The sequence below is a fragment of the Bidens hawaiensis genome, unplaced genomic scaffold (genome assembly GCF_021521415.1).
Source record: "Bidens hawaiensis isolate Kalapana, Puna unplaced genomic scaffold, B.hawaiensis_p1.1 tig00021184_1, whole genome shotgun sequence".
Taxonomy (NCBI): domain Eukaryota; kingdom Viridiplantae; phylum Streptophyta; class Magnoliopsida; order Asterales; family Asteraceae; genus Bidens; species Bidens hawaiensis.
Window position 1 is genome coordinate 193,562 of NW_027493277.1, and position 22,071 is coordinate 215,632.

General features: G+C 36.6%; 1 protein-coding gene and 1 pseudogene across 1 annotated transcript; both read left to right on the forward strand.

Annotated features, from left to right (window-relative positions):
* The first annotated feature begins 380 nt into the window (after positions 1–380).
* On the forward strand, positions 381–863 carry LOC143562946 (uncharacterized). The gene has a single exon (XM_077050609.1). It carries the CDS (start codon positions 381–383, stop codon positions 861–863), a length of 483 nt encoding a protein of 160 aa, XP_076906724.1.
* Positions 864–12,269: 11,406 nt separating this feature from the next.
* Positions 12,270–14,284, forward strand: LOC143562939 (F-box/LRR-repeat protein At3g58900-like; annotated as a pseudogene).
* Positions 14,285–22,071: the final 7,787 nt, after the last annotated feature.

A 22,071-nucleotide genomic window follows, 5' to 3' on the forward strand; every position in this document is an offset into this window, starting at 1 on the left:
ATTTTTCGAGAAGAGCATTATGTCATTTAATATAAAGACATAATTAATAATTTAAAAGAAGAGATTGAGAAATTAAAACTTGAAGTTGATGTGTTGTAAAACACACGTATTTTCCGCACGTTTTATCTACATATTGTATTATATTTTATGTGCTTTTACTTAATTTATATAGATTTTACATATATTTAATAATCATGTAGGTTTTGGGTTACAAGGAAAGTTGAAATCAAAGGTTGATAACGATTTGATCCGATACTAGTAAAGTTGAAATCAAAGTCGATCCGAAACCAGTGATAATAAATTTTGTCAAGATTGGGAAAAAGAAAACTCAGAAAAGGGTTGGGTCCAAGGATAAACAAGTTGTAACTTGAGGGACACCCATGAGTTTTCAATGCCCTGTGATAAACTCTACAAATTACACCATTTGGGCTATAAAAATTAGATTGATCTTTAATGTCCATGGAATTTGGGAAGCCATCGAACCAAAAGAGGGCACCGAAGTTGATGAGAAAAAGAATAATACCGTGATTGCATTACTATATCAATCGATTCCAGAAAATATGGTATTGCAAATTGCTAATTTTACTTCGGCCAAAGAAATTTGGGACGCGTTAAAGGTTCGACATGTTGGGGTTGACAGAGTTAAAGAAGCGCGTTTAGAAACACTCGAGTCAGATTTTGAGTCTCTAAAAATGGGTGTTGGTGAGTCGCTTGATGTTTATGCCGTAAAAATTAGTGAGATTGCATCACAAGCAAGCAATCTTGGGCATACAATGAATGACAAGAAACTGGTCCGAATACTACTCAGTTCGGTGCCAGAAAAGTTCATTCAGATTTGTTGCTGCGATCGAGCAGTTTGTTGATCTTGGTGCAATGCCATTCCAAGAAGCCGTTGGAAGATTGAAGGCTTTCGAATAACGCACCAAGAAGAAAATCAAGGAGGAAGACATGCATGACAAGCTCTTATTCTTCAAAGAGGATGAAAAAAGGAAAGCTAATGACCATAAATGTGAGCGTTGCGGTCACGAAAGTTCAAAGCAGGAAAGTAACGGACGTGGTCAAGGCAAAAATTGGAGGTCATGGAAAAATAAAGGTGGGAAGCATGGTAATCGAAACAAAGATCACATAAGATGCTTCAATTTTAATGAACTTGGACATTTCAAACATGAATGTCCAAAGGGGAGAAAAGTGTGGAATCAAACCTGATCCGGGAGGAAGATGACGAACCAACGCTACTGTGATGGCAACCGGATCTTGATGAAACGAAGACCTCACTTAAACGAAGTTTTGTTTAAGGGGGAGTATTAGTGTATAAACTAAACTTATTAGTATTTATATTAAGTATGAGGGTATCATTATAATTATTGTATTTAGTAGGGTTAATATGAAAATATTTAGTCTATAAATAGGGAATGATATTTGACAAATTTGTAAACGTATTTTCAATATCAACAATCGTATTTCAGTAGTTTGTGTATCATCTTCTTGTTCTATTCAATTGATTTGTCAATTATGTGTGTATTGATCATTGATTACTAACACGTTCACCTGGTCGAAGTACCTTTGCTGCTCTCTATAAATGTAAGGCCCCGAACCCCGGGAGCCCCACAGCTGGTATTCATACAAAATACTTATTAAAATAATTAAAACTTGAAAACGGTTTCTTCCATTAAAAAAAACATCTCAGAGTGTAAATTCAGCGGAAAACATAAGAAGTAAGTTCCCTAAAACCCGGGAATTTTGCCCAAAACCAATTTTAAATATAATTCATAAAACCATTTAAAATAAAATTGTTCAAATTACATTCTTCCATCCAAGTATGCCCTTCACCGTCCAAGTAGCTTCATGTACGTCCAAGCGATGAGGCATCCTCTTCCTAACCTGAAACTCACACTAACATGCACACAAAGTCAGCTTGAGCTGAGTGAGTTCAAGTTTTAAGTAAATAATATCAGTAGTAACAATTATGATAGTCATACCAAAAGTTTAAAAATAAAAGAGTGCATCCATTAAATCATCATTACCGAAAAGTAAACATTCTCATACATACATATACAAAATATATATATAAACATCATTTCAGGTACATCCTTATATATATATATATATAACATCCACGTATAACATCAGGATCGAGCAAACGTACAACCCAAACACGTAACATCAACGCATGCAAACACAAAGTAGGCATACGCAACATCAGTAGTCGAAACGACTACAACATCGCTAAATATAGGCCAAACAATAATGTGTGTGTGTGTGTATATATATATTTAACATCCCAAGGCCTATCATATACTAGCAAGCCTATATAAAATCGTTTAAAACATTTCATCATGTAAGAAAACACTTAGGTGTGCATGCTAGCCCAAAATTTAAAAAGAGTTAAAAAGGGGCATCATGAACTCACCTGAAATCAATCGAACATCTACAACGAGCTAGGAAATCCCTAAGTGCACAATCATAAGCAAGGGCCTGTAAATTATACACAACGCGTTACTAAACTAGACCATAAGAACACTCTTGCCTAATGGGCCGTTCAAGCCCAACACTTTGGCCCAAGGCCCAACAGTAAACAAATCGAGTCGAATACGCGCGTAATAAACCTTAAAACCATTTGTTAAACGAATCAGCCCCAAATGGACCAAATTCCCATTTTAATCTTTTCATTCATCATGATTATGTCACCCGAGTTGATAGGGTCGACGGTTCCTTTTTACAACTCGCAATTTAACATTTAAACAAAAATTCGCGCACTGCCGACTCGATTGACGAAGCACTAACCAAAACAGTCCCGAGCATCAAAAATTAATTTTTCCACAGCCCTTAAACCCCCCTAGGGCTGTACAAACTGATTCGGTCGGTCATCCGATCGATTAACGCATCAAACTCAACAATTGTCAATCCTACACCCGGTAAACCCTAGTTTTCGAACTAAAATTGATTGACCGGCCTAAACACCTCCATTGGCCATGAAATTATAATATGATGTACATGTCATACCTAGTGGGATTTTGATGCGAAAACCTCACTCAAAACAGCCCCGGAAAAGCTCAATTGGGCAGCCATCCGGTTAGCCTACAACAAGACGCTTTTCGACCAATACGCGCAATATAAGGATCAATTAACGTGTAAAAGACTTGGGGAACCATAGTACATACCTTGAATTGAAGTTCTAAGGCTTAAAATTGGCTGCAAAAAAGAAAATTTGTGGGTCTTGGTTCCCTTCTACCTGCCGATCGCAGCTATGGGGGGGGGGGGCTAGGGTTAGTTTATGTTATAACATAATATATTACACTCTAATTCCTCCAGATTGAAGTGTAAGGCAAAATGGAAGGAAAAGTTAGTTTCTTTAACGTACCGGGATGACGTAAAGGCTTCCAAGAAACGTCGGTTAAGACCCCCGAGTTATACATACTTTACACGCGCTAAATCATTAAACCGGGAGTTTTACGGGTGTTACAATAAAACACCCTCCTTTCCCTTTCTATCTTACTTATGTTCTCTGTACCATCAAAGTTTAATTTCATTAAATTATGCCACAAGAACCTCCATTTTGTGGACAGGCTGCTTGTTACAACGGCGTCCTTCATAGGCAGAAGATTCAAAATCATAACGATTATTTCAATTAGCATATTGGACAGATTTGATCCCTCATCAACCTCCTATGAAAATGAAACAGATCAATAGCCTTAACAATCAAATAAACTTAATATTTACAACTGATCCAGTAAATATGTAGTTATTCCTAGTCGAACAAAAAACCGTAAAGTGAATCCCTAGAACAACACTGTTGATTAAAACATAAAGAAAATTATAGTAGAACAAAACTGTCAGAACTAGCTAGCAGCATCGGTGAAAGCTTATATAATCAGAACCACATTGCTCAGCATACAAATTTTTGTTAGCCGTATCGATAAAACGTTGATCTAGATAAAATTACGTATCTAGAAGGGCAATTTAGGTATAATCAACATCTGATTTTGTTGAGAGATAATTACTTCACTTAATTAACTTAAATATGGAAATGATTTGAAGGAAACACGCACTTAAGCTACAAAATCAAAACCCATAAATGATGAAGAAATGATTCACCTTGTTTTTAGCAGATCGGCGCCTTTGGTTCCTCATTGTGGTGCTAAAACGATGTAAGAAGAAGAAGATATTTTCAACCCTGTAGGGCCAATATCATATATTGTTTTTAGGATTGTATATGTTGTTTTAGTTTGCTTATAGTCGGTGTAGTGCGTACTCGGTACGTTTATTTTGTAAGTATTGGAGAAATGGGGACCCTATAAAAGGGCCACTTAACCCATTTCTCCAACACTCCAACTCTTTCACAACTCTTGGAAATAAAAAGAATTTCTCTCTCTCTTTATCTTCTTCTTTCTTTCAAGCAAATAAACCAAACAAACTAAGATCCGAGATCCGAGTGTCGTTGGTGATTTCCGCTAACCAACAACACGGATTTATCCGAGTCAAGTCTTGAGATCCATCTAGAGGACCTACAAGTGGTATCAGAGCTTTCGGCTTGACTTTTTATGGTTTTCGGGTCAAACTTTTCGGGTTTTGATCTTAGTTTTTGTTGGATTTGAGGTTGATTTCGTATTACTCATCTCTTTTGGAGTCCCTTACACCTTGGAGATACACAAGAATCACCAAATCTAAGTTTTTAGTGTTTTAAGTTTTTGTGTCCGAGCTCAGATTCGGCTTAAAAACTCAGATCTAGGTCGATTTATTGATTTTTAGACTAAAGTCTTATTGACTTTTTGGAAGTTTGGGTGTTATATTCTCAAAAAAAATAAAATCGCATCGGGTACTGTAGCAGTTGCTTACGAGGTACTGTAGCAATCGCATCACCGAGGTACTATAGCACTTCGTACGGGGGGGGGGGGGGACTGTAGCAACTCGGCACTGTAGCAACTCATGCGAAACACTATAGTAACTCGGTACTGTAGCAACTCATGCGAAACACTGTAGCAACTCGGTACATTAGCAACTCATGCGAAACCCTGTAGTGACTCGGCATTGTAGCAACTCGGTACTGTAGCAAAAAAAAAAACTTAAATTTTTTTCTTTAAAAAAAAAAAACCGAGTTAAAAAAATGTCTTATGAACTTGAGCTTGGAGGAAATCTGAATATGGGAGAAAGCCAAAAGAAAATATTAAAAGAAGAATTCGATATGTTTATACATATTAAAGGAGAATCGGTTGCCTCTCTCATCAACAGATTTGAGTCACTCGTCTCCAAAATGAGTAGTGTCGATATCATCAATGGTTTGTTTCAGATCAACATGAAGCTGTTGAATTCACTGCCTTATACATGGAGCATCAATGTGGTTACCATCAAAAGAACCACAAACCTGTATACCATGACAACTCGGTCTTCTGCCATCAAGTCTTTTGAAATAATGGAAGATAAGCTCAAAATGAACAATCAATCCAAAGAAAATAAAGTTGGGACAAGTGCTGCCGGTAAAAGTAGTCATGCATGTCCTATCATTCCCGACACATCACCAGCTGATGAGGTAAATCACAATCTTTGTTCTCAAGCATGTATCAACAAAGTCACATACTATAGATATCATCAAGACGAAGTTTTGAAAGAAAATGCAAAACTTCGTCAGTTAAATGCTAAATGCTGAATATGTAAAAGCTGACAAGATCTATGTTGAAAAGATTAAAACTCATCACGATGATGTTGCAAATCTTAAACTTAAAATCTTTCAAGAAGAGCACAATGTCATCCATTACAAGAACATAATTAACAATTTAAAAGATGAAATTGAAAAGTTAAAACTTGAAGTTTCTGACAAAAAGGAAAAATAAAAGCAAGTTGAAAGATTTGAAGTATCATCTGAGAAATTAGATGATCTTATTGGAGCCCAGAGAAGTTCTAAAGTTAAAGCGGGGCTGGGGTATGATTACACTGCCATACCACCACCATTCAATGATAACTACACCAGCTTGCCCCACTTTAGCTATAATACTTTTCCAGACGAGGAAATGGAATACGGGGTTGGTAGAATACCAAAGCCTGTGAAATTTGTTCATGCTGCCTCTCAAACTGCGGCTCCAGTTTCATCATCCAATCTCATCATCTGATAAATCTGACATCAATGTGTCTTGTGTAGCGGGTGATGTAAATGGTGGTGAATGTGGGACGGTTAACCTGGGTTGTAAGCTAAAAAAAAAAGTTAGAACCACTTTTTGAATCATGTGTGGATCTAACCAAAACTATTAACAATCCAGTTTGTAATAAAGTTTGTGAATCCATGTTGGGAAGTTTAAAGTCAGGGTCAAATTATGTATTTTGTGAAAATTCAAGTGATGATAGTTGTACAAACGTTTGCAATGAAAATGAATGTTCTTCCTCTGACTCAGATTATGAAACCATTTGTGATGAAACTTTTGTTGAAAAATGTGTCAACGAAAGTAGGCCTGTTGAGGTGAACATATCAAGTTGTTCATCATCAAGTTGTGAGACTGAGGATAATTCAAGTAAAAGCAAAGTGTTTGAAAATGAAAAGGCAAGTACTTCATGTAAATATGTTCCACCAAATAAACGATCATTTTCTCAAACAACCAATCAATTTAGAAATCCTCAGCCATACAACTTCTGTGACAACAACTACTATGGTCATTATCAACAAAATTTTGTTGATCCATATTACACAAATGTGTTTTATAATCATGTCCCTTTCCAAGGATCACCTTTCCCACCACACCAACCACATTATAGTTGAAAGTGTTGTTTTGTGTATGGTCACTCTTCTCACCTTGCAAGATATTGCAAGCACTGGTTCAAGCAACAAATTGATATTCAAAGGCGGCTTAGTCAGTCCCCAAAAGGAGCTTTCAGTAGCCCTGATTCAAGGACTGATCAAGCTAATAGTGAACCCAGTGAAATGGATGTGAGATCCAAAGTTAATAAAGTAAAACACAAAAAGAAACCCTTTTGGAAATCCAAAAAGGATAAAATCAAAAAGGATTCTAAGACTGTAAAGTCTGAGGATTCACCAAAAATAGTTTCAAAATCAAGAAAAGAAAAGTCCAAAACTGACAAAATCAAGGAACAAGTTTTTGCTTGGATTCCTAAGGACTGTTCTTCATCAAGTGAAGCTCCACCAAGAAATAAATGGTTTTCAGAAAATAAAATCAAGTTTGGTCGATTTACGATTGACCTTCCCGGGACAAAAGTATCCCGGGAACCCATGTCTATTTGAACACTTAGTGCATGAAGGGTTAATCAATGAGGACTATCAATAGTATTAGGTACTTAGATAGTGATTGCACCCGGCATATGATGGGAGACGAACCCTTGCTATTTGATGCTAAACCATTTGATGGCGGATTCGAGTCTTTCATAAGCGACATGGGAGGACAAACTTCAAAGAAGGGAAGCCTTGTTTAAATGGTTCAACAACAACTTTTCGAGTGTTTCTCAAACTAACCTCGTCTAACTACCCCTCTCAAGTGATGGATCCTGCATAAGCTGTTGAGTCTCGGTTTGAATCTCTTCAACTTTGTCATACAATGTGATAATGCTTGTTTAAGATAGCCCATATGACAACTTTGTTGACCTTTTCACTAAAGCCATCTGAGCATACCCGATTTGAATTTCTGGTCGAATCGTTCAGCATGATAAATTTTGATTAAAACAACCTATCTATCTTTTTTTATATAAAATTGTAAATATTTTCAAATATGTCACAATTTTAGAGGGAGAAAATGAGTTAAGTTTAACTCACCAAAAAGATTTTCAATTCATCTTAAGAAAAGCAAAAATAAATCATTTGATTTACCAAAAAGATTTTATATTACTTTTAAGAAAATCTAAAAGGAATTGTCCCGTTTAGGGGGAGCTCCTGCTTAGAGGGAGTCGGATAATTAAAATTTTCAAATTTTGAGAAATTTGATCCAACCCTTTGGAAAGTGATAGTACGTTGGTATGTAATGATTCTAGCGCGTTAAAAGAGTAGAACAAAAGGCTACAAGATCATTTATAGATGTGTAGGTAGGCTTGACAAACAAGTAAGTGTCAGGTGATATAAACTAAAACTGATGCCGTTGCCAGTGGCTATACGTTTAAGAAGCGGTTGCATGATTCAGTGAAGTCATATTCATGAAGGCACAAATGTAACTAACTATACATGTCATACCCAAGCCTCTCTTTACCTAATCACAGAAAGTCAGTGTCAATTTTAATTTTCATTGAGTCAAGAAAAGAGTCAAGTAAAAAGTCAAGAAAAGCAAGAAAAAGAAAACAAAATAGTCAGAAAAACAAAAGAAAAGGAGTCAGTCCTAGGAATTTTAACTTCTGCTTTATTTCTTCATTTATTTTCGACTCAAGCCTTGGACTTTCTATGTTTGTAGTCATACAAGATCTGATTAATAAGGCCCTGAGTCTTCTGCTTTGTTTTATTTTATTTATTTTGTTCAAGCCTTAGACTTTCTCTGCACGATAATATGGTATTATCCGACCTGATTGTTATGGCCTGAACTTCTGCTTTATTTTAATCTTTCTAGATCGAGTCAAGTGTGCAAAGCACAAAGTGTAGATTATACAAAGTACAAAGTGTCAAGTATGTTAATAAGAGCACTGTGATCAACTAAGAAAGGTTTAAGTCAAGTTGAGGTGATATGTTAACACAAAGTAAGCCCGAGATATGATGGAATAAGTAACATGTCTGATTAAGTGGGGACCACATAAGCACCGTGCCTAATTGTACTTTAAACGTATCACTTTGGCATCAAAACACTTGTCAAGTTAAACAAATAGACAATATCTGCAGTCGGTGATGAAATTGTGACATAATAATATCAAAATGGAAACGCCATCTCGGACTTTACAAATCAATATGATTCCATGTTGTGATCTTTCTCACAAAAATATTAAAATCATTAGAAAATTTTGTAAATATTGTTGATATATAATATTAATTTCATCTTTACTCCTATCTTTTATTATTTATTTTGATTTTGTTTTATTTTAGTTTCAACTTCAAAATGCTATGTATATATTTTCGTAATATTAAACTATATGAAAAGATTTTAAGTTTTTATTGTGTTCGTACATATTTTATTAAACCTTGTTTATTCAAAATCACGTGTTTTGTGGTTAAGGTTGTTCATGCAAAGTTTGTTGGAAACCTAGGACTTAAACAAATCACTTACAAGTTGAGGGACTAAAATTGGGAGGGTCTGTGAATGAATTCTTCTTTGACCCTCGAGAGGGCCTGTGAACGAATTTGATTCGTTCTAAGTAGTTCTATGCAGTTAAACATGGACAGGTAGATCAAGATCAAGTCTGCTTGGAGTTGCAGATGCTGACGCGCTTAAAGAAAACGAGAACGTGAAAGTTGGTGGTTAAAACTAAAAATGAACTGACTTTATCTGAAGAAAGGAAAGAAACCAACCAGCACAAGAAAGTCAACAAAAGAAAATTAGATGTCAAGCCTCCCGCATCTGATGTTTCTAAAATTTGCTGTTGCCGATCATTCCCATAAATAAGATGAAATTCAATTCTATAAGACTAGAAAATAAAGAACTGTTCAAGATCCAATCTGGTTCAAGATCCTGGATCAAGACAAATACTAAGTTTCAAGAAATAAAGACGAAGTAAAGAACTTGATGAATGTTCCTCATACTCTAGGAGATTGTAGGCCAATATTTATATTGTTTTAAGGATTGTATATGTCGTTTTAGTTTGCTTTTAGTCGGTGTAGTGCGTACTCGGTACATTTATTTTGTAAGTATTGGAGAAATGGGGACCCTATAAAAGGGCCACTTAACCCATTTCTCCAACACTCCAACTCTTTCACAACTCTTGGAAATAAAAAGAATTTCTCTCTCTCTATCTTCTTCTTCTTTCTTTCAAGCAAATAAACCAAACAAACTAAGATCCGAGATCCGAGTGTCGTTGGTGATTTCCGCTAACCAACAACACGGATTGATCCGAGTCAAGTCTTGAGATCCATTTAGAGGACTTACAAACCCTAATTAAGCGGTGGTTTTATATATCCCAGCTGGTTTCGGTGTGTTTTCCAAATGGATTGATGTTGTATCTTTTTATTCATGGCAAAAAATATAAATAAATAAATAATTTGCAACTGGGCCTTGTATTTCTTTGCATTTTGGGTCCACTAGTTGCACCCGAAGCTTTAATTTAGAATTTGTACAAACAAGCTTCCTACATAATTGAATCATAGACAATGCCTATATCAATTTCCAATTTATTTATTTATTTATTTATTTATTTTTTTTTGTACAAAATTTATGATTTTAATGAAGGTACAAAACCAAAGCGTCAATTTAGAATTGGCTTAAAGATCCATCGGGCGCTTTTTGGTCGCATCCATGAAGCCATTTTGTTTGAAACTTCAAATACCCATATTCCGTTCATTTATGAAGTGGTACAATTGGGTCCATTAAAAGCAACATCTTCATTTGGAAAGCATAAATGGGTAGACTATCTACTGTAACACAGATCTTTGTAAAAGGAATATTGATCCGGGTTCTATGGTTTGTAGGTTATCCGGAGAGTGGAGAGTATGAAGAAACCAGTGATCATATGCTTACCTTGTGACGTCACTTTGCAACACTACTTGGCAATTTATTACAATTGGTGTCATATTCCGCCAATATATGCGTTTCATTTTGGGATTTGCTCACAATAACTTACTTGAATCCTACCATAAATCACTCTTCCAAGAAGATCTCTTTTAAATCCATATGTCCCAAATTGTCGCTTTGGATTTTGTACCTACATATATTTAAATCTTAAATTTTGTACAAATTCTAAATTGATGTTTTGGAAGCAATCCGTGAACCCAAAATGTAAAGAAATTCATGACCCGGTTGCAATTTGAAGGGCCTTCAATAAAAATATCCCGAGACTTGGATAAAATATCGCCTCAAATTCTTCTTCAACCATTTCAGCACCACAACGAGGAACCAAGGTGTTGGCCTACAACTGGAACCAAGGTGATTAATTTCTTCATCCTTTATGGGTTTTGATTAGCCAGCGGTTGATTTTTGTAGTTTTAAGTGTATGTTTCTTCCAAATCATTTCCCTCTTAAGTGAAGTTAGTTCTCACAGTCAGTCTTCGATTATACCTAAATTGTCTTTCCAATCTTCCATAGATGAGAATCTATCTGGATTATAGTTTTACAGATACGGCTAATTAAAATATGTATATATACTAGTTACTTATATATGAAATGTACATAAAGTATAATCACAATAAAAATCTAGCAAAATATGCCTTCCCTTGAACGGTGTGGACATTCCCCTATATCGGTGTGACCCCAGCCTTTGACCCCTACATACTTGTCGCCTTAACGGTTTGACCATAACCCTTGATCAGTGTGGGCTTACAACTTTATCAGTTTAACCATAACCCTTGACGAGTGTGGACTTACTACCTCATTGATTTGAGGTTAACCCTTGAAGAGTATGGACCATGGTCTGCAATGTTAGCATTAGAAAAACCAGAATCGGATTAATTGCCTAATACTCGGATAGTGACTAGGATTCATTGAGGTCGTATGGGTAATTGAAACACCACGAAAGAAACCCTTGCGAGAAAAGATGACAGGCAATACATAAACAATAGGTCTAAGGCAAAATGACAACCATAATTTTCTTTCCTAGCTCAGCATAAGCACAATTTTTGTCTAAAATCCTACCGATTCCTTACTTTTCCCTCGTTAAATGAAACTCGAGAGCACAACGCAAATTTATTGTTCAAATTACTGAAGCTGGTAAAATAAAAATGTTCCCAAGACAATGTCTTCCAAATGGGCTAAACAGATTGCGTATCACTCACTCGTCTTCCAAATCATAAAAATGTCTTGAGTCAAGGACTTGTGGGATTGAATAATAATGTTTCACCATGTATCTTCCAACTTGAAATCATATAATATCGTCACCAAAGCTTTACCAAATGTCTCGTACAGAACCACTGAACGCGCATAAGCTTGTCATATCATCTGGCTAAAATTATAAATTTATATAGTCATTGTCTATGATTCATTTAAATCTTAAATTTTGTACAAATTCTAAAATTGAAGCGTTGGATGCAACTAGTGGGCTCAAAATGTAAAGAAATTATACAAAGCCCAGTTGCAAATTAAAGGGCCATGAATAAAAATATACAACATAAATGCATTTGGAAAACATCCCGAAACTAGCTGGGATATATAAGACAACCGCTTAATTAGGGTTGAAAATATCTTAAATTCTTCTTCGACCGTTTGAGCATTACAATGAAGAACCAAAGGCGTCGATCTGCTAAAAACAAGGTGATTCATTTCTTCATAAATAATCATTTATGTGTTTCGTGATTGATTTTTGTAGTTTAAGTGTGTGTTTCCTTCAAATCATTTACATCCTTAAGTTAATTAAGTGAAGTAATTAGCTCTCAACAAAATCAGATACGTTATTTTATCTTGATCAACATTTTACGGATACGGCCAATTAAAATTCGTATGCTGAGCAATTTTATGTTTGTTTTAGGGTTTTTGATTGTAGAAGCTTTCACGGATGCTTCTAGCTACTTCTGGCTGTTTTGTTTTATTATATTTCTCTTTATGTTTTAATCAGTAGCGTTGCTCTAGGGACTCACTTTACGGTTTTTGTTCGATTAGGAATAGGGTTTCAACTATTTAAATGAAAATCACGTGTTTACTGAATCAGTTGTGTTTGTTAAGTTTTTTTATTGTTAAGGTTATTAATGTGTTTCATTTTTGTAGGAGGTTGATGAGGAACCAACTCTGAAAGACTTCTTCTTCAATATGCCAGTTGAAATCATTCTTTTGATTCTTAGTCTTTTACCAATAAAGGATGCTGTTGTAACAAGCAGTCTGTCCAAAAAGTGGAGGTTCATGTGGTAAATTAGTTAAATTGAACTTTGATGGTATAAATGAGAACTTTGATGAGATACAAAAGAGCAGGGAGGATTTTTACATATTGCAGCAAAGGTACTTGGACCAGGTGAACGGTGTCATCAGCACCTACAACCACCCAGTGGTTCAAGAATTCCAAATTCATTTTGATCTGAAAAGTTTTCATCAAAGACTTTTTGATAGCTGGCTCGACTTTGCGGTAAAGAAGAATGTTGAGAATATTGATCTGGATTTTGTAGACGACAGTGGTCTTCGGTATTTCTGTGCACGCAGCCGCAAGTACAGTTTCCCTTCTAGATTGTCCCATAGAAACACAGGACCCCTTTTTAAATGGCCGTCCTCAAAGGCTACATGTGTGGAGATGGTGTCTCTAAAGCAACTTTTTTTGAATAATGTTTTAGTGACAGATGAAATTTTTCAAGAGTTTTTAACAAATTCTCCCTGTCTAGAGACGTTATCCATTCATGGCTCCGGACAGTACTTGATCACCATTCGTGTTAGTGGACGAGCAGTTAACTTAAAGCACTTTAAGATACATCGATGCGCATCTCTGAAATCCATTCATTTATCAGATTTTGATCTTGTATCATTTTACAAGGGTGGACAAGTAGATTTAAATCTAGCTAATCTTCCAAACCTTAGAAAACTCTTATGTGAAGGGAACGCGGGGTCTGAAAATAAAACGCTCCACCAGATATCATCATGTGCTTTGTCTCTGCAGGAATTTTCTTTCCTTGTATATCGTCCCCAGGTTTGTAGTGCATCTGAAGTATGTTTATAATTATTAATAGATGATATATATTCTGTTAAACTTTTTCTTGTTGTGGCAGAGAATGTTTAAGCTCAACTCCCTACCGATGTTCCCAAATGTAAAAGAAACTGACGCTGACATTCGGAGCTGATGAAGATGTTTGTTTACTAGAGTTATTTTCAATAGCAAAAGCCTGTCCAAGTTTGGAAAGTCTTACAATTAAGGTACATATGCTAAGTCCGGTTAAGAAGTTAATTTAATGACATAAACACTATGCCAAAATGGATCACTGAAATGGAAAATTTTTTTTTTGCAGCTGCTTGGGTATACATCGATCTACCGGAGGAGGAAAGGAATGAACACTGCTACCAATAATTACCGTCATGAGCACCTCAAGCTTTTCCAAATCTTGGGGTATCATGGCCGAGTAAGCGACCTTGAACTCGCTGCTTACGTGATAGATAATGCTGGTGTACTCCAGAAAATCGTTGTAGATCCTCGGTTCCAGGAGTCGACCTTCTGTTCATCTGAAATGCGCTTAAAGGACGAGGAGTGTGCTCGATCTTCTGCAAAGAGGCACCTCGTACCAAGGACACCTCCAAGTGTCAGTCTGGTCATACTTTGAAAACAACGAGTAAAATGAAAACAGGTTTTGTAAGTTGTCAAATGTTTTCAAACGCATCTCTTAACTACCATAGAAACATCTTTATATCTACTGTGATATGATAGTCATGAAACTGCTCCTTTTCTATTTGTAATAGGTTGATGAGTTAGTTGTTGTACTGGTTTACTCCCTTTGTTCTGTTGGCTTTTTATAGCAAAATTTGCATTCATAGATAACAAAGTTGGAATCATTTCAATTGAAAGTGAATCTATTGTTTCAGCATTATCATACTTCCCAAAAGTGACATCAATTTTTCAAAATCATATTCATCAGAAATCTGAGTTTAAGTCACATAAAAATTTAATGCTTAATCGATGTTTCTGAAACAAATAAAATCCGGTTATGGCACAAAAGGGTAGCTTATCTAAATTTTAAAATAATAACTCGACTGGCAAATATAAATCTGGAAACAAGTCTTTCTAACCAACTTTTTTGCCTAAAACGATAAACTTAATTCATACTGCTTGTAAAATGGTAAAATTAAAAGATCATCTCACAAACCCATTGTTGTGTATATCTTGAAGCTCTCAACCTCTAGATCTACTACACTGGGGTCTATACAGTCCACTAAGCACAAAAAGTATGCCGTACACTTTTATGATTGTTGATGATTTTTCCGGATACACTTCGGTAGAGTTCTTACTTCTTAGGGGAGAAAGGTGAAACACCAGAGAAGTTAATCGATTTTAGTAAATGAATCCTTAAAAAAGCCAGAATTGAATTTTTTTTAATTCAACTTGCCATTTCACATGACTTTTCTGCCACAAGAACTCAACAACAAAATGGAGCATATGTTTTAAGTCACTGATTCACCCTCAGATACACAATCTTTCGATGTATCTGGATCTCGCTGTGATATTCAGATTTCTATGAACAATCACTTAGAATCCAAGACTCAGCCAGATATTCCCATTAATCATAGGGAGACATCAAAATCAAATAATTATCTACACCTAATGATCAGGCTGTAAACTCTTTTTCTCCTCATAACAAAATTGGACAAGAGATTACCATATAACTCAAATTATAGGATATCCAGAAAAATAAAGGTGTACAATATTCTAGAACTGCCGCATCCGATGAATGTATGTATACACAATTTCTAAGCATATGCAAACCTTAAAATGTATCAGAAGCCAAAGAAGTTTCACACTGGATAATAGTCATGCAAGAAGAGTTAGATCAATTTGAAAAGAATAAAGTCTGGAATTTAGTTCCCAAACCTGAAAATAAAACAATTATACGAACTAAATGGGTTTTGATGAAAATAAAATTGTAACCAGAAATAAAGCCGGATTAATTTGTAGTAAAAAGTTATTGTCAACAAGAAGGCATAGGCTTTGATGAAACTTTTGCACTAGTGGCTAGACTAGAAGCTGTAAGAATTTATTTCTTGCTTGTTACAAAAACTTTACAGGATATCAAATGGATGTAAAAACAACAATTTTAAATGGGAAAATACACCAGGTGTTCTATATTGAACAACCACTGCCTTGACAAGTGTGGACATACCGCATGATCCGTTTGGGGTTAACTCTTGAAGAGTGTGGACAATGGTCGGTCTGCAAGTTGGCATTAGAAAAACAAGAATTGGATTACTCACCCATTGGTGATTGCCAAATAATCGGATAGGGACTAGGATATATTGGGGTCGTATGGGTAATTGAAACACCGCCAAATAAGCCTTTGTTAGAAAGATGACAATCACATAGACAATAGGCTAGAGGCAAAAACAAGCATAATTATCTTTCCTTGGTCAGGAAAAACACCGCATTCATACGTGAGTGACCATATGACTCTACTCTCCTTAACGCTGCGTTCTTGAGTTTAATAAACAAACAAAAAAAATGAAGAGAAAGAGAATTAAATAGGGAAAAGAAAATGGAGAGGAAGATAAAATTTAATTAACTACCGCGTTCTGGAGTTCCTAGTAAATGGAAAGAAAGTTAAGATTTTAAAACTTTTCCTTCCAAATCTTCCCAATTTGGGAGGATTTGGAATGAAGGAAGTAAAAATATATTTGATTTCCTGCTATGTATTTATATTATTTTCTCTTCATTTCTTTCCTTTTTTAAACTGCCCACACAATTTTTGTTGTCCTTCCAATTCCTTTCTTTTCCCTCGTAAAAGGAAACTCGGGAACACAACGTAACTTTATTGCTCAAAATTACTGAAGATGATAAACAAAAGTTCTCACGACAATAGGTAGTAAATTTAGGCAGACAGATTCATCCACTCTAAATTCTTAATAACAAATACTTTGATCAATTTGGACTATCTTGAACCAGATTAAATTAAATATGTAGATAATTTATTTAATGGACCCAAAATATAAATAAATCAAGGCCCAGTTACATTGGAAATCCAGAAATTAATCCACTTACATTTACCCTAAATTTTCGTGAGGAGCTGAAGTCAAGCACCTGGTTTTGCTGCTGTCGTCATTTTCAACTTCCACCACAATGAAGAACCAAAGGCGTAAAGGTGCTCAAAACTGTTGAAGGATGATTCTAAACTCCTCATATAGCACGTGGGTTTCTCATGCACATGCATGTTTATTATTTAATTTTGTTATTTAAGTTTATTTGAATAATTCCTTTGTTTTTAACGTTGTAACTTACCTAGTCTTCAGGAGGTTAGTTGCTAGGTTGTTATCTCTGGTTATTTAAGAGATCCTTTAGATCTCAAGTTTGTATGCTCTATTTTTCATTCAATAATAAGAAAGAAACCCTTTGCTGTCTTTCTTGATCTTTATTCATTATAAAAGCCAACAGATTTGTGGTCTGGTGCTCTAGAAATCGCAAAACCCTAATACGAAACCCCAGATTGCTAACCTCCTCCCTCATGGCCGATCACACTAGTGTTCTCCCTACTGCTCAGACTCCAATCCCTGTGTTTAAGGGTGAGGGTTATGAGTTCGGGAGTATCCGGTTGAAGACTATTCTCATATCAAGGGACCTATGGGAATTGGTAGAATCCGGTATTGATGACAAAGATACGATTGCAAGAAAGAAAGATGCTTATGTGATGGCCATCATTCAACAGGCTGTTCATGATAATCTATTCTCTAGAATTGCTGCAGCAACTTCTGCAAAAGAAACCTGGGAGATTTTGAAGATGGAATTCCAAGGTGATTCACAAGTGAAAGCCATTAAACTTCAGGGGCTTCGTAGAGATTTTGAAAATCTCTCTATGAAGGAAGGAGAATCAGTTGGTGAGTATTTCTCTAGAGTTATGGCCATTGTCAGTCAAAAAAGAGCCTTTGGAGAAGAAGTGGCTGATCAAACTGTGGTTGAAAAAAATACTCAGGAGCCTTACACCAAGATTTGATTATGTTGTGCCTTCTATTGAGGTATCTCATGATCTTTCCTTGCTTACTCTTGTGAAACTTATGGGATCCTTGCAGTCCCATGAAGAAAGAATCAATAGCAGAATCTCTGTGAAGAGTGAAAAGAATGAAGAGCAGGCTCTCCAAGTGATGAATGATCGACCACTACCAAGTCATAGCCCCAATAAAGGTAGGGGTCGCCGCATGAACCGTGGAAGAAGAGGCAAAAGCTTTGATAGAAGCCGAGTACCTCAATGTACCATATGCAAGAAATATGGACATTACACGAAGGATTGTTGGTACAATGAAGATCAACAAGTTAATGTGGCTGCTGAAAGTGAGGAAGAGAAGAAGGAAAGCCCCTCGGATGATCAAAGGCTGTTTACGGCATATGTACCTGATCTTCAGTTTTCCAGTTTTCCTTTTCCTTGATGACTCAATCTGCATCACAAGGTAACAAATCATGTTTTTGATTTCTAGACTCAGGGTGCTCAAACCATATGACGAGCCTAAAAGAAAGCTTTGCACACTTAGATGAGTCATTTAATTTAAGTGTGCATCTTGGGGATAAAAAACAAATACAAGTAAAAGGGAAAGGTACTGTAAAAGTAAAAATTGACACATCAAATGGCAACCATAGGCTATTGGATGATGTATATTATGCCCCTCAACTTGAGTATAACTTACTTAGTGTTGGGCAACTAACGAGAAAAGGCTATTCCCTTTTATTTGATGATGACAAGTGCACTATCAAGAACAAACAAACAGGAATCATTCTCATGACTGTGATGGTGTCGAATAACAACATGTTCGTGGTTGATGCTTCCAAAGCCGGAGATACACACGTTGCTGCCCATAAAGCAACAATTGAAGCTGATCCAACCACGTTACTTTGGCACTCAAGGTATTTGGCACTCAAGGTATGGTCACTATAATACATTTGGTTTAAAGCAACTACATGACAAGGGTATGGTACTTGGACTGCCGAGTGTCAAACCCATTGAATCATGTGATGGGTGTGTTGTTGGCAAACAAACCCGTAATACTTTTGCTTTTAAATTATGGAGAGCCACAAAGAAACTTGAACTTGTCCATACTGATGTGTATGGACCTATGCAAGTGCCAAGTCTTGGTGGAAGTCATTATTACGTATTATTTATTGATGACCTTACACAAATGTGTTGGGTCTATTTTGTGGCTAACAAATCTAAAGTTTTTAGTAAGTTCAAATTATTCAAATTTCTTGTGGAGAACCAAAGTGACTGCTCTATCAAGGTGTTAAGGTCGGATAGAGGTGGAGAATACCTTTCAAATGAATTCAATGCTTATTGTGATGAAAATGGCATTAGAAGGGAACTTACACTCCATACACACCTGAGCACAATGGCATGTGTGAAAGAAAGAATAGAACCATCATGGGTCTGGCAAGAAGTATGTTGAAGCACAAGTCATTGCCAAACTACTTCTAGGCTGAAAGTGTTGCAACTGCAGTTTACTTAATCAACTTGGCTCCAACCAAAGCTCTTCAAAACAAAACTCCAATGCAAGGTTGGAACAATAGCAAGCCTTCTGTCCGCCATCTCAGGGTGTTTGATGTTGTGCTTATGGTTTACTTCCATCACAACAGAGAAGAAAGCTTGACAACAAGTCTGAGAAGTGTATATTCATTGGATATTCTCAACAATCCCGGTTGTACATTCCTACAACCAAAAAGTTCCTAATCAGGAGAGATGATGTGTTTCATGAGAACTCAAAGTGGGAATGGAATGTTAAAAGCCATGATGACACCACTGCCTATGATATAAACTATATTGATCCCTTTCCCACCCACTGAACCAACCTCTAACACACAAACCACCGACTTATCACAAAACACTTCTCAAAACACCAGCCTACAAACTTCCCGTTCATCACATAACACTTCTCAAAACTTTAACACAACACCTACTAGCCCTTATAATACACCTCACAACCAAACCTCAGCCGAACCAACTCACACATTCTCTCCAACAACCTGCCAACCTGACTCATCATCCACATCAACTCACCATGATGTTTCATCCTCACAACTTGATAACTCATTTACTCCAACTGCCCCCTTACGTAAAACCAAAGACTTAACACAAGTATATGATCAGGCAAAGAAGTTCAAGGTGGGAAAATATTTTTACTCATGCCAATTTGCTTTAAATGTGACTGATCCCACTCACTTTGATGAGGCTGTGAAAAAGAAGGAATGGCAAGATGCTATGGCTAATGAGTTAAAGGCTATTGAAAAGAATAAAACATGGGAGATGGTCAATCTGCCATTTGGAAAGAATGTGGTGGGATTAAAGTGGCTGTATAAAACAAAGTTGGGTGCCAATGGAGAAATTCTAAGGCACAAGGCAAGACTAGTTGCCAAAGGGTATTCCAAAAAGCAAGGCATTGATTATCCAGAGACATTTGCTCCGGTGGCAAGATTTGAAACAATTAGAGTGGTGTTATCTGTGGCTGCTCAGCTAGGGTGGCCTGTCCATCAACTTGATGTCAAGTCCGCCTTCCTAAATGGGGACTTGACTGAAGAAATATATGTGCAACAACCTGAAGTGTATGAAGTAAAAGGGCAAGAAGGCAAGGTGTACAGGTTAAGAAAAGCTCTTTATGGCCTAAAGCAGGCTCTGTGAGCCTGGTATTCAAAAATTGATGGGTACTTCCTGGAGAAAGGATACAAAAGAAGTAATAATGAACCAACCTTGTATATCAAGGACTGTGGCAATAATAAATTCATATATGTATGTTTATATGTGGATGATATTATTTGCACCAGTCACTGTCTTGAGCTTATTGCAGAATTCAAACAAGGAATGATGGAGGTGTTTGAAATGACTGATCTCGGTCTTCTCAAATACTTCTTGGGGCTGGAAGTAAGGCAATCTGATCATGGAATATTCATATCTCAAGAAAAATATGATAAAAGTCTGCTTGAGAAGTTTGGAATGAAGGAGTGCAATGTAGAAGATACTCCCATGAGTTCAAGTGAAAAGTTGATGATAGAGGATGATGTTGATAAAGCAAATGAGTTAATGTATAGAAGTCTAGTTGGTGGGATAATATACTTGACTCATACTTTGTCCGTGTTGGGTTCGTAGGCATTGTTGACCCGATTTATTATATGAAGTCAAAAGAGGAGACGGGTGTGGGCGGTCGGGCCCAAGCCCGGCCCGGTTTAGATTTCTTGCATAATAATTTACTAACCCTAGTTCAGTCTCTATATAAACAACTATATGTACTTGTAATATTTGGTCACTCAATAAAGAAATACCTAGTTGCCACCCGTGGACGTAGGTCAGTTTAGACCGAACCACGTTAAATCCTCGTGTTCGTTTATTGCTTTCGTGTCGTGTTCAGTTTCGTGTGTGCGTTTAATCCTAACAAGTGGTATCTAGAGCTTAGGTTCGGATCACACGAAGAACGCGCAGAACCCTCCCGTCGCCACCGCACCAGTAGGTCGATATACGGCAGCAGACAGTTCGTTTTAGGGTTCCGCCGGCAGACAACCGCCGCCGCCGCACTAATTTGTCTCAGCCGCAACCCGCGTGACGGTTGGAATTTGTTCAGGTTCTGTTATTTTTTTTGAAAGCAATTTTATCATACCCGCCGCTAGAGGCAGTGCCATTGAAGTAGATACGGCAGAGATAGCAAACTAGGTTTTGCTGAAAACACAAAAAATAGAAGCAGAAGAAGAAGCACGTGAGCAGTAGTAAATTTGTTAGACTTTGGGCATTCGTACCTTTTTGTTTTGTCAAATAAAAAAGGAATATTGGGCCTTGATATTGGCAGATCTTTTTTTCCTAGTAGCCAATTTAAGTCTAGATCAAATTATATTTTTTGTGTGGGCCGAAAATCTCGTGGGCTTTAACCAGTTTCGATTTGGCGAGAACCAGCGAATCAAGATCCTATTTTCGTTGAAGAACAGTTTCAAGTCAGAAGAAATTTAAAGAAACTTAGAACCAGTGCCAACCGCGTTTGTCAGGTTTATCGTTTCAGTTTAAAGTTTCGGTTTCTGATTTACAGTTCGTATTTCCGCTGCGGTTTAAATAGGTTGATTTTTAACAGAGTTCAGTAGAACAGCCGTTAAGTTCAGGCTCGTGCCATTGCTGTGTCTGTCTCTGTTTTTTATCCAGTTTTTCGTTTTAGTCATTGTTATGGCAGAAGACGGAAAGGTTTCGATACAGAAGTTTGATGGACAGAAGTTCGGTTGGTGGAAGATGCAGATTGAGGCACTACTTTGTCAGAAAGACTTGGATGTAGTGCTTGAGGATGAAAAACCAGAAAAGCTGTCAGAAGCAGATTGGAAGAAGTTAGACAAGAAAGCTAGGGCTTGTATTACTTTGTCGTTGTCGGAAGATGTGGCGTTTAACATCATGAAAGAAACCAC